Raw genomic sequence first — 13,666 nt, 5'->3', positions numbered from 1 at the left:
TCCCAAGTAGACTACATTTTTAATCTTGGTGTAGCTGACTGAAAATAATTGGTGGCTCTCAGCCTATTTCCAATTATCCTAACCCTAAGCTCTGGGAGGAAATTATATTTTTCAGTTCAGCGAAAGAAAAAAATTGCCATCTTCTGGTGCTGACTCGGTCTGTCTACAGAACTCAGTTATGCTCACATTTTCAAGACCCTTCTTGCTAAAGCCAGTTAAAAATGGAAACCAGCAGTTTCAGGCTGACCATAAGACTCTCAAGTGTATGAGGTGTACAGAAAATATGCACAGGTCTGCAGTTTAACCTAGGTCTCTCAATGGTCTCTCCAGTTTTGCTGACAAACTGACTTCCAGATCCTTAATACATACTGCAAGCCTCACCTTCATATATAATTAAAAGAGAAGACAGAGAAGATCTAATCTGAGCATCAAAACAGAAAGCTGGTCTAGATGGAGAAATTCTGCTACTTCATCTAAATATGGCTGACTTTTCTCTGAACAGCTATTACACAATCTCTTCCCACACCTTCACTCTGCAGTCAGGTCCAGCCAGTCACTTCAATACCACAGAACCTGGCTTGCTCAAGGATTTGGCTTGTAGTATGGGGAAGGTGAATCCAGTTCCCTTCTTTTTTAAATTGCCATCACCACATAGCTGTGTGCACCTCCACTGAATCTAATCAACCTGGAAAGACCAGTCACCAAGTATCTAATTTGCATTGCAGAACCAGGTTTCCAGCACTTGTGTTCAAAGTTTCTTCTCAGCTGGACCTAAGGAAACAATTGGCACTTTTTGATTTAGCCTACCTGCAACAAAAATTGCAATGCACTACATAATGACTGTGGATTAAAAACATGGATGATGAGGAGGAATACTTCCTGAATACAGAGTTCATTTTACTAGTGCTTTCATTTGGAAATTGCAAGCTTCTAGTGCTAAAAAACATCATCATATCTTGATTCAATTCATCAACACAACAGAAGTCCCACCTTCCTGAAGGACATTTCCACTTGGGTATCCCCATTGAAGTTGAACTTGGCAATAGCATCTCCATATTCCAATACTTGCAATGGCAACGGTTTTTTGGGTTGAGCCTTCTCAGCTGGTGGAAGGAGCTAGAATGAACAAACAGAATCAGCTAAGTCTCATACACAAAGCCCATAAATTGGTGTCTGGCAGGCAGAAAGGGAGTGGACAAAGAGAACACCTGCAAAGAAAGCAGCTACCTCTATGTATGATCGTGGGAAGATGCCAACTCTGCCATGGTGTTCACCTTCGAGCCAGTTCTGGTCAATCTGCTTGTAAATGTAAACAATATCTCCTTTCTGCAGAGGAAGTTCCCTGTTAACAACACAAGCACTCCATCAGAACTTCACTGGAGGAGAACAGGTGTGTTCTTTTTCTGTCCAGCAATCCCTAGGTGTGCACCAGCATGTTGATACACATCATGCTTCACCCAAAGCACAAGCTAAACACTGAGAATTACTCTGTTAATACTGTGATGTGTAGGACCTCTCTTGTCCTCTGGGCATTCTGTCAAAAAAATTGGCCTGTGAGGGCCCTAATTACCACAAACTCTCCAGAAGCAATGGGGTCAAGCTTGAGCCAAATATGACACTGGCTACTTTCCACATTGGATATGATGAGCAGCCCTCAATTCCTGTTTTGAAACAGTCATATAACAAGCGCCTTCCAAAGAGACACATGATTTGAATCTGAGCTAGTTTGATTAGATTAACATACTCACATAGCAAAGTTGATCCTGCTATGATTACTGATCATCAGCCTGTGATTGTGCAATCACTGACCTCAACTGGGCTGAAAATTGGAATTTCACTCCACAGCAGTGCTAAAATTATGAATGTCTGTGACTTGAAGAACTGTGGCCAGCTCGCACTAGGCTCATAAACTTACTACTTGGGTCCCCAGAGAAAAATAAACAACACAGCCATTTCCAAGACCATTTTTACAAGCTCTGCTTTACTTTTGTCTGGCACTCTGGTTATGTTCTACTCAACAACAGCTACGCCTAATCTGCCTCAGTTTTATTATAGGTGCTGGGGAGATGCTATTTAAATTCTTAAAAACCATCACCTATAGAACATATAAAAAAATATTCTCAAGACATTAGCTCATGAGACAAAAACCAGCAGGTCCTTCACTAAATTCTGTTCTTTCTTCCCTCCCCAGCAATGTTAACATGAGAGCTTATCCAGGCTCATGTTGAGAGAGAGGCTTTCCAGGCCTTCTCTTCACAGCAGTCTTCCCAAAAAAGAACAAGTAGTGCCATGGGATTCACCCAAAGGACCACAACAGGGCTTGGAGGTACAACAATGATATCTGAAACATCTGCTGATGTATCCATAGATGCCAGAGAGCAGTGACCACTCTGCACACTTCTGTGTCCTGAATCAGGAAAACAACAATTCAGGGGCACACATGCTTGAAGTTAGGCATCTGTTTAAGTTTTGTCCATGGGCTATCTTTCCAACAGTGAAAAGGATGTGAAAAGGATGTTCCTCCCCTATGGCTCCACCCACAGGGCAGAGCACTCACTTGATGCAGTAAAGAATGTAGGTTTGTCCTAAAAATCGTGTGGGATAGAGATGCACCAAGAAAGAAGATATTTTCCTGAAGGTCCTTTAGATGCTATGACCTGCAAGGTTCAAATTACTTCTCCCTGCCTTACTATGGATAATTTTGCCTTAAGAACTGGAAAGACACCCTAAAATGTGAAACCAACTACATGACACTTAAAAAATGCTGCATCCTAGGGGAAAAAACGCAGGAAGAACACTCCAGGTAGGAACAGCAGATTGTACTCACTTTAGTGTCTGTGCTTTAAAGTCAAACTTGGCTCTAGCAGGTCTCATCTGGAGATTAAAAAAAAAAAAAAAAAAAAAAAAGAAAATCAATACATTAAAATAATAACTAGGTTTTCAACCCTCTTCTGAGGAACATTACCCAAACTCTTCTATAGCTAAGATTAGCATGGGAAGGAAATTGAATGCAGGTATTCTGCTACAAGCTTGCGTGCAACTGATATTACAGTCCAAATATGCTGGATGGGCATCTCCAGCAGGACACAAAGTGCCAACTTCTGGCACAGCAGAAATTAGGAGATCTACAGGAAATGGATTTAACAGCAGTCAACTTTTAATGTGACTAACCCTGATGAATGAGAGCTGCTCCAGTAACTACAGTTACTGGGCCTCCAGGACCAAAATTCTCTTGACATTTGAATGGAGAAAGAAAATATACAATCTTGGAAAAACAGTAGGATATTATTTGATGAGGCTCTTATTATTACCTGTCCCTGCTGAATACTGCAATGTGACCCATGTACTCTGTATCAATTGGTAGGAAAGAGACAAAGGTGAAGAGGAAATATGAATAAATTAGGCACATGTTTAAAAAGGGTCTTCAGTGGCTAAAGAACCAAAATGTATGTTGACAGCAGGCCTGGGCTCTAAAGGTTTCCTTGGCTGATTTTCTAATTGCCACAAAATATTCAGACAATTTTAAAGTCATTTTGGTAACAGAGCATAAAATACAAAGCAGTCACATTAATGAGGCTCCAGAGCATCTGAAACTAAAGGGCAGACAGGTGTACTCCATCCACATGGTGAGAACCTCACCCACCACCACAGTGCAGCTTCTCTGGGGAAACAGAGCTGCTGTCAAGAGCCCAGCAGCAATCCATGGGAGGCAGGAAAGGCATCTGGCCATAACACCTGGACACAACATCCAGCCCTTCAGAAAAGTGCCTTGGGCTCATAGAAAAAATATGTACCTCCTCCTTTGTCTCTTTCAGAAAGTCCAACCAGGTTGTATGCAGTGAAACATGCAGAGACTTTTTTCTGATTGTTTCTAAAGGACATTAAGCATATTTCAAGAGAAGAAATCTTGTATTTCTTAAAAAAAACCTATGTGACAGCCCATGGCCAGGATCAACAAGACATGAAGTTTCTAAGCATAAGGCACAGACAAGAAGACAATGTAGCAATATGATGCAAAAGATGTAGATTGCCTTTGATTGACTAAGTAGCTGATATTTAAAGGCATGCATCACAGGTGTGCACCAGCAATTCTCAGCAGGCATGCTTTAATATATGCAGCTTGGTATAGAGATATCAATTAATTTACCAGGCATAAAAGTCAAAGCAGATCTAAATGAAGCCAGAATGGGAAAGGGGAAGGTGGAGAAAAAAAACAACAAACGACATTCTCTGAAGAGCTAATGTCGGCCTAAAGCACAACATTGTGAGAGGCAATTATTGCTTTGGGTCAAGCAGCAGACTGAGGTAACTAAAACAGACCTCTGACCCAGATTTCCTCTTTGCTGTATCGTCTACATTTAGGAGGTCCCCAAATCGTTCATTAGTGATAAACTGATGGTGCGTTGGAATAACCCCTGTGTGCCTTCTAGCGGCAATATCAGCTTCTTCTTGCTCACGTTTAAGCCGTCTCTGGTCCTCTAAAAGTTTCTGCCATAAAATTGCATAAAATGGGCAGTAAATCATTTAGTTAAAGGCATTCAAAAGCTGCCATAAATGTGACTTAAGATTCCTGAGGTCCCTGCAAATAGCTGGAGCTCTACAGTTCAGTATCAAATATTGTTTCTACTAACTAAATATTACCCTTTTGTTTTACAAACACACAAGGCACATCATCACTATGGCATAACTGAAATCTAGCTCACACAGAGGATCTGATCCAAAGCTGATGGAAGTCAATGAGGAGTTTTTCTAAGTTTCGAGCAGGTCTTAGGAGCTTCAAAGATGGCTGATAATGCAGAGATCTGATCCAAACCCCCTTCAACCAAAAAGAGGTATCTCTCATTGACTTTCAAGAGACCTGAATCAGCCTCATTGAGTTCTGAGGCACCAACTTCTCCTAAGCCTTGCAAGGAGCTTGGGAGAATGCCTAATCACACTCAGGTTCCCCCATACTTCTTTTGGGCTCATGTAACACACTTTGTAAGACAAAGTAAATAAACACCTAAGAATTATTTTTGATTTCTAAGGTCTCTGGCACATTAAATGGAAACGTTCTTGTGTATCTGCACAGAAGGATTCTTCAACCTTCCAACGCTGACTGTAGGCTGAAGAGTTCAGATGTGCTAACTAATTTGAAACCAGAAAATCTTTCTGAATTCAGGTTTTTGAATGTTACATGAGTTTTCACGTTGAATTTTGGAAGGGAGGAATTACTAACTTTCACAGGACAAGACAGCAAAACCTATTTTTCACATAGGAATTAGGAGCAGGTTTTACCTATTTCAAAGCACATATAAACATTACCTGAACTCAGAAAGGTAACACTAAAAGCAAAACTTTTTTCCCCCCCAGGCAGAAGAAATTAATTCCATCTTCCAGGAAAACAAGCACTTCATAACTTCTTTAACTCAGCTTGAATACAGTCAGTGCTGGAAAGTCTTTGTGGCTTTCCTATTATTTCAGCTTGTCCCACTGTTACCCAGCCATTTCAAAAACAACCGCTACATTCTGTTGACAATGACTTCAGACACCATAAAGAATTCTAGCTTGCACTGGGGGAAAACTTACCACTTTCTGATAGCTTAAAACATCTTACACTTGCTATTCAACACTTGAGGACCCCCACAGGAAAAACAGTGTTTTCACCAGTCTGATTAATACTGAGTCATGCATGAAGAACAATTACAGATTACCCCTCTTTTTCTGCAAGTACTAGAGTGTTGTACTTCTCACATTCATTTCCTACCTTTTTATATTACTTAAAGCCCCTATATGTAATTTTATGCAATTGATAAGAACCATCAGGTTTATTTAAAACAAGCTGAACTGGACTATACACATTATACAACAAATCAGTGGCAGGGAATATTGAAAGTAAAACATACTAGTTACTGATTGTTACTCTAACTTCCAGGACACTTAGCCATGGACACAGAAGCTGTCCTTATGTAATGCTGAATGCTGTATTTCCTGACTGTGGAGCTGCTACCACTGTTACAAGACCATAAAGGAGGACATTACCTCTTTATCATCATGCCGCCTGCGGAGAATTTCTTCTGGAGTTTCCATGTAATCAACTGGTGCAAAATGCCTTGGTGATTCTGAATCTACTTCAAAACAACATAAGGAAGTTAAAATACACATGGATTTATCTAGCATAACCAGAAAGGAAAAAAATAGATATTTTTAAACTATTTGTTTCCATTACGACAGTAAGGATTCTCAATTGCCATTGACCAAATTGCCAATCAGATGTTGAAAATTTATTCATTTTTTTCCCTTTTGGGCTGTACATGTGAACAAAGATCCAAGAACAGGCAGAAAATAATGATACAGGGAAGAGTAAAGACATAGAAGGACTTTGTGAAGAAAAGATTCACTGCCATCAAAGTATGATTTGGCATTTTACTGTTGAGAAAAGTTTAATATACACACACACACACGCACACACACACAACTAGACCTTGAGAAACTACTCCTTTAAGCAAACATCTGGGTTTGGTTTATAATTCCCATGTGTGTAAATGATACAGGACTAGAAATATCTCATGTTGAGAATCTCGCATCCCCAGAGCTGCTTGAGAGATAAACTGGACCTGATGTGATTAGAAATGCAGCGGAAATTGTTTCTCAGAAGTGCAGCTGTTAACAAGCCCTGAACAAAACTGCTCAGCAAGACACGCAAAAGAACATTAGACACACTAGGGGAAAAAAACCAGAGAGTCAGAGGGTGTGAAGGTGGGATGTAAAATGCAAGGGCTGTGGAAGAAAAGAGGAGGAGAATGGAAGAAAGAAGACAGATAAAGAGACACCGGAAAATACACAAAAACCACCTCCTAGGTACGTCCCAAGTTCACTTTGCGGGTTGTTGTTTGTGTCCAGGCTGTGGTAGAGGGCATATGAAACAGGGTTCCCATTGTTTAAGGAGTCAGGAGTGCCAGCCCGGCCCACGAAGCTATCCTGGCTAGACCCCATGGTGGGGAAGTAGCCAAGCCTCTCCACAATGTCAAAGGAGGACAGGCGCCTGGGAGCAAGAGGCCCGCTTCTGGAGCAAGCTTGGTGCTGGGAGTGGTGGCTCTTGCTTCCTACACTCCCCTGCAGCTGTGTGGGTTCGTCTGGGTTCTCAGGGCTGGGCACTGCCAGGCTGGCCAGGCAGTCTGGGGGAGGAGTTCTGCAGGATTTGTGTTGGAAGGGCTTTTTCAATCGGAACGGGAGTGGGCTCATTAGGTACACATTTCTGGGGAGCATGTGCTTGTCCCCACAGATATCCCCTTTGGAATCAGGGTTCCTGGAGGCCTGCTGCTGTTCATGCCTTCGGATGGTAGTGAACCTGGTATAGGAAGCTGGGCATGTGCCTTTGCATCTGTTGATTTTATGCTTCTGAGGCCCATTCAGGTTGCTGCTGCTGCTGCCACTGTCATTGGAGGCATTTGAGAGAAGATCTATCTCATCAGTGCAAGCTGAAAGTGTGTCCATAGGGATGACATCACTGATATCCGAAGCCGTGTCCTCCACATTGCTGCAGGAGCGGGAGGATTTATCTGCAAAGCTGGGAACGTCCTTCTCTTCTTGGTGTGCTTTTGACAAATCCAGAAGAATCTCTGCAGAGTAAGCAGCACTCAGGCAAGCTTTAGACTGAAGAGAACTGGTGGGTTTGGTTTGCCCAATGGAAAAGTCAAGTGAGGGCATTGATCGGGATCTCTGGATCAGCTGCTCAAAGGCACTGATACGAGAGGAAACGGTGTCTTTGGGGATCTGCTCTGAATCCTCTCGACTAAGGCTGTGCTCCATCCTGTCCTTGGGTTCATTCTCAAACTGAGATGCAATATCCTTCACGCTGCAGGAGGAGACTGTGTCCAAATGGATCCTGGACCGGTTGATCTGGTGCATGTCTTTATAGAGTGCTGTAAACTCCATCCCACTCCTTCTGGAGGCAGCGAACAGGTAGCCTTTCCTAGAGTTGGTGCCATACTCCTGCAGGCTCATGGTACTGCCAGATTTGATGGTGTACTCTTGCTTAGACTTCATCAGGATGTTTTCTATGCTTTCCCCTATGTCTACCATGAAAGCCTTTTTATTATCAAACAAGGCAGTGGAGCTACGAAGGTTTTCGCAGCTTTGAGCTTTCTCATGAGACAGCAAGATACCCGTCTTGTCCTGCACAAGAACAGCTGGAGCTGCTAGTTTGGGTTTGAATTTGGAAGGGAGGATTTCAGTAATGCAGGCTTTGGCAGCTGATAAGGGCTTCTTATGTTTACATGCGTGACCTAACATACTGGTATGACTAGTGTTAAAGGTTCGGCTATTAACTGAAGAGGGTGCAGTCATATGAGCATTCCCACCTTTACGATCCACTGGTAAGCATGCAGAATAAAATAAATACAACCTGTTAGCTTAAGTGCTAGAAAGCTATTGAGAAAGGAGAAAGAACATGCTTGGATTTCATAAAATGCACCTTAAAGAAACAGAATTCCAAACATAAAGAAAAGCAGGAAGAAACTGCAAAACAAGCCACGCTTACAGGAGTAGGTGAGTGCTGCTAATGTTTCTAAAATGAGAGGCTTGGCCAGAAGCAGATCTGCAGCACTTTTAAGGTACCCTCCTAAAAAGTGCTAAGCATCATGAACTTCCAGGGAAGCTGTGGCACCATGGAAAAGGACAGCTGAACTCTGGGCAGGATCAGGGTGTCAGCAAGAATGCAGAGACACTAACATTGCAAAAATGGCTTAATATCAAGCCTGTAATCACACCTACTATGGTCTCACCACAGTGCTTGCCAAACAGTTTATTCCTGGGAGGGAGAAAACAGTTGGAGGCTGACAGTGCTAGCACAAGCACACCACATCAGCTGACCTTGCCCAAGAGATGCCTGCTTAGAGATTCCCCATACTAGGAATAAGCTGAGTGTCCTTCAGACAATGTGGTTGGCCACAGTTGCTTTAAAATTCAAGGAGTCAAATCAGGACATTCTTTTTTTTTTTTTTTTTTTTTTTTTAATAGGATTCAGTCTGGTTTCAGCTTAGACTGCAGGTTTTAGGTCTGTTTCCGATTTGAGTTCAAATTCAAATGTCAAAATAACCATTCAGATTCAATTGCAGTTTGGGAAAGTTTTTGAACAGATTTTTTTTTGTTCAGATCCAGTTTTATTCTCTACCCTACAGGCCTGAAATGCTGAAAAACAGCTGGAAGACGGAGACAGAGAGACCTTTTTGGTATGATGTACTATTTTTAGGGAGAGCAGTTCAGAAACCCAGCACATTCCTTCTCCAGTCCTCTCCCCATCTCAAGCCATTTTTAGGTTGAAGTTGGCTCTGAGATACATTCCCCAGTACAATTCCCTGATGGGAGTCATGCTCTTCCTTGTCTCTTTTTGAGAGTCTGCAACAGGGGGAGGGAAGAGGAGGAGATTGGTCTCTTCTGGCTCACATTCCTGGAGCCTGCAGGGCTGGTCCAGCCAGCAATTGCTGGTTCAGTGTCAGCAGGTTCAGTGTCAGTGCATTCTCTGCACACCTCTGGCAGGCAGGAGGCTGTGGAGCATAGGGCACCAGCTACACCAGGGTAGCCAGGCCAGCAGGCTGGTGTGGCCTGCTGAGATACTGCTGTGGGAAGAACATAAAAGGCAGGGAAGGGCTCTAGAATGGCAAGGAAGTGGGAGCAGATGGATAGCAAGGCCAGCCTAAGCAGCCTTGAGGAAGAACATGAGGGTGTGGGCTGTGGCTGAGGTGCTGAATGGAAGGAACTGGTCTCTCTAGAGAAGAGGAACCTGAATCAGTTAAAGGCATCATTAAAAATATTGGCCATTGTGGTCTGAGAGAAAAAAGGAGGGAGCACTGGGGGTGGCAAAGAGGAAGGACAGTATAAATCTCAACTGGCTTGAATAGGACTCTAAATCTTGCAACAGTTTGCCCATATCACCTGGCTTTTGACACTGTGCAGAACAGAAAAGAGGTCAGTGTTCTAACCACCCACCTTTTGTGGAAGCAGAGCTCGAAGGTCGCTTGAGACCACTCAGCCCCTGGAATGGGATATCTCCACCTTCCAGCACACTCTTGTAAATCTGCCTTTCATTCTCCAAGGCAGCAGGGTCTCCCAGAGCTAGCTCTGACTCCCTCTTCACTGCATGGTAGTTGGGTGAATAAGAGGAGCTGGAATACACAAAAAACAAAACAAAACAAAACAAAACAAAAAAAACAAAAAACAAAAAAACAAAACAAAAAAAAAAACACCAGGAGGTCACATCACACCTGTTTGCTGAAAGCTTCATGCAAAGTAAGAGAAAACTACACTTGTGGATTCAGAATAGACTGTGTACGAAGAACTGCTGCTGATGAAGGGGTTATGAATACACTGCAATAGTGTTCTGCAGTATTCTGCATTTGGCACTACCAAAGCATCCTCCATTTGAGGGAACTCTCCAGTCTTAGTCCCCCAGGAAACAGGCAGCAGGAAAGCATTCCTCCATTTTACAGATGAGACAACAGTCCCAGAGCTGATCTATGATTTCTTTGCAGACACAAGGAAATTCATTGGCTAACTGGAAATACACCAAACCTTCCAGCTTCCAGTTCTCTCTCCTTGAACACCAGCTATGCCTGTCCCACGCTTACAAAGCACAGCTGCTCAGGAGGTCATCTCACCCAGCTCAGCCTCCCAGTCAACACTACAGCTCAAGATTCCCTGAGCAGTTTCTGAAGCCCATTGGTGAGGGACTGTGCAGAGAAACAACAGTAAAGTCTATAGATTCTATACTGTTTTAATTGCCAGAGAAATTCCCAAATACACACAGTTCTGTTCAGCTTTGCCAGAGGCTTCTACTGCAGGGAACAAAAAATCCTGGACTCTAGGTCTACCATGCATATATAAACAGAATGCTAAAATTAGTACAATTTTAATTTCTTAGGTTTTCAAAGACTGGAAGCTTATTGCAAATCCATTTTCTAGTCATGAACCTAAGCACAAGTATGGTCTGATTTCTAGACATCTGATTTCTAGATTTTCCTGTTTTCTCTCTAAAAGAATAACTGACAATGCCATGCCATAAATGGCCTTTCCAGGTGCAAAAAACTAAGCAGTCAGGCAGACTGTTTTCCTAAAAGCTAAGCTAATCTGATACCACTTCTTGTGCTCAACCAGGCTCTTCAGAATAAAATGGAGTCTTACACAAAGCTATTCTCAGGCCAAAGCATGACTGCTGCAAAATTTGAAAAAATAAAAATATACAGATTTTCCAATTAATAGGAATATTTGACATTCTGATGTCCAAGAGTGATTCAAATTTATGAGAATTTGGAAATGTTTGTGGTTATATCTGTTTGCAGTGGATAAATTTGGACATGTATCTGTTTGTTTTGGATAGATGCTGTACTTCTGGGGTAAAGAGAAAGCCTTAAACACATCAGAGGACTGGCTATAGAGGTGGAATTAGACAATGTCTGGATCACAAAGATGACTTTAGTTTCCAGACAAGGAAAGCCAGGTCATTAGCAGTCCCAGAGATTACTTTCTGGAGGAGAAGCTCATGAAAAGCATCACAAAAGAGAAAGGGAATACTGTCAGTTTTTCAACCCAGACAATGCTCAAACCGACCCATAGCTACAAAGCTATTGTTTATCAGGGTCATCTCTTTGATAAAGAGTGCATCTCTTTGTCAGGTACCTGAGGAAACCCAGCTGCAGGGAATAATGATTGCCCTGAGATTAATTGTTATCCTAGTTATTAAAAAAAACAAAGGGTTAAAACAATCCTCTTTTGGGACTAAACCTGGGAGACACAGAGGAGGAATTTGGCAGAATCTCTTTACTAGCTGGTCCCTTATTCAGGCCAGCAGGCAGTACTATATTAGATCCAAAGCAGCATGCAACATCAGGTGAATGAAGGGAGAGCAACACTGCAAAAAAACCCCCAAAACAATAAACTCCAGCTATCTTTTCTCTCTGCTCTCTAACAGCAGGGCAGGGAAGAATGTGCAACCCTACTGGGCCTCACTCTTGTGTCCCATTCCCAGCACACTCAGCTTGTTTCCTCTCCACTGGCATTCCTGAATGCTTTGTGTGGCACAGATAGTGCTGCCATGAGCAGAAACCTTAGCAGTTGCTTGCAAACATAAGATATTTATGCTAATCTCTGAGATTTCCATTTATTTTATTGCTTTCTTCCTACCAAAACAAAACAGTTGCAGTGGTTGTATGGGTTTCCCAGCAGAATGGACACAGACAGAAGTAAACTGTTGAAAGAAGTACAGAAGACCTGTAAGGCCCCTAGAGGGGCAGTGAACACACATGATATTAATGGACATCTGGAGGAGAACCTGCCTTTTTTAACAAACCATCCTCATAGAGGGGATCACTGTGCCTATGGCCATCAAGTATTCAGTACAATTACAAAGAGCAGCAGGCTCACAGTAGGGGCTGGCTCTCTCAGGATGGCTCAAGTAACTCAACACAGCTCAGCATCTTGCTCTGGATTTTGTGTGTGTGTTCCTCTTCTAAAACAAACCAACTCCATGAACAATTCATTTACACAGTATATACTGTTCATTACATATTCTGCTGAAAAAGCAGTGCTCAACAGATCTTTGAGATATATTGTTACTCCTACCACTATTCCCTTCCTGTAGGCTGGAAAATTACTGCCTTTCATCAGTTGCATATTACAGGGAATACCTAGGAGCAGCCAATCTATCACACATGTGTAACAAACCATTTTTGTGTATTCCACACAATAATGATACTTGCATGAAGATACAGTCAATTGGCAAAATTCATCAGATGAAGTTAAAGATCTGTTGTTTTTTTTAAAGCCACTGCCTAGCACAATCAGCAAATCTTATTTAGACAATGCAATCACTCAGGTAATCACTTCAAAATTCATTCTGGATCAAAAAGCAGACAATGTACCACCAGTACACAGACTCACCTAAAGCACACTTATAATTCTCACAGTATATGCATTTGTCTGTATCCATCCCCCAAAAAGCCAAAGCATTTCCAGCACCCAACACCCTGTCCTACATGACCTCAGATGATAAAAGAGACATCAACAAGCAATTGAAAAACTTACTAGGAAGAATGGTCTGTGGAAGTTTCCAGAGGAGCAACACCTGCTGTATTCTGCAAAAGTCCAAACAAAGGAGTCATTGATATGCATTTACATGTGAGGAGAAAGAAAAAGGCTTGCTTAAGTAATTTTCCATCTATTACTTAAATATTAGCCTATAGGAGACATTGAGCTTTAAATCTAAATGCAATTTAAGCTGTCAATGTCTTTGCAGAAAAGCAACAATTTTCGTGAGTTCCTTCAGGGCAGTGACAGGTTTTTAGCAGAGCCGATGCCTTTTCGCAGTGCCTATTCTTTTGTCTGCAAATGAGTCATTGTGAATAAAGCCAAAAGCAAGAAGAGATAACCAGCTGGGCCATGACCAGGAGACACATGCTCATAATTATTTCCCCAAGCTTTCCCCCAACCGGTCACTGCCCGCCTTGGCTTTAAAGGTGTATTACATTTCTGCAGCACAATACATTCCTCAGCGTTCAAAAAAAATATCAATGCTCTAAAAAGAAAAGCGACATTTCAGTTCAGTTTCCTTACTTAAGAGAAGCAATGCCAGCTGCACAGGTTCAATAGCAAAAGCCAGTTCTTAGCCGCTTGCTTTAAATCCATCTAACGC

General features: G+C 42.2%; 1 protein-coding gene and 1 pseudogene across 46 annotated transcripts in view; both read right to left on the bottom strand.

Moving 5' to 3' along the window:
• The window catches only part of LOC306805227 (sorbin and SH3 domain-containing protein 1-like), a 121,880-nt gene that overhangs the window by 14,994 nt on the left and 93,220 nt on the right, over positions 1 to 13,666 (bottom strand). For 42 of the 45 annotated variants that reach the window (XM_079312758.1, XM_079312785.1, XM_079312753.1 and 39 more), the window contains 7 exons: positions 13,060 to 13,109; positions 9,970 to 10,145; positions 6,022 to 6,107; positions 4,321 to 4,488; positions 2,828 to 2,874; positions 1,228 to 1,342; positions 991 to 1,116 (listed from right to left, as the gene is read on the bottom strand). In XM_079312758.1, coding sequence (XP_079168884.1) covers positions 991 to 1,116; positions 1,228 to 1,342; positions 2,828 to 2,874; positions 4,321 to 4,488; positions 6,022 to 6,107; positions 9,970 to 10,145; positions 13,060 to 13,109 — 768 coding nt within the window. The remainder of the gene's footprint in view (positions 1 to 990; positions 1,117 to 1,227; positions 1,343 to 2,827; positions 2,875 to 4,320; positions 4,489 to 6,021; positions 6,108 to 9,969; positions 10,146 to 13,059; positions 13,110 to 13,666) is intronic. The other 3 variants (XM_079312752.1, XM_079312771.1, XM_079312783.1) reach the window with 1 other exon arrangement.
• On the bottom strand, positions 6,118 to 9,963 carry LOC306805240 (sorbin and SH3 domain-containing protein 1 pseudogene; annotated as a pseudogene). The gene has a single exon. The product of its transcript is annotated as a sorbin and SH3 domain-containing protein 1 pseudogene (transcript).

This window comes from Erithacus rubecula, assembly GCF_903797595.1.
Source record: "Erithacus rubecula genome assembly, chromosome: 9".
NCBI classification, from domain to species: domain Eukaryota; kingdom Metazoa; phylum Chordata; class Aves; order Passeriformes; family Muscicapidae; genus Erithacus; species Erithacus rubecula.
Note: the sequence above shows the minus strand (reverse complement) of the source record. Positions and strands in the feature narration are given on the sequence as shown.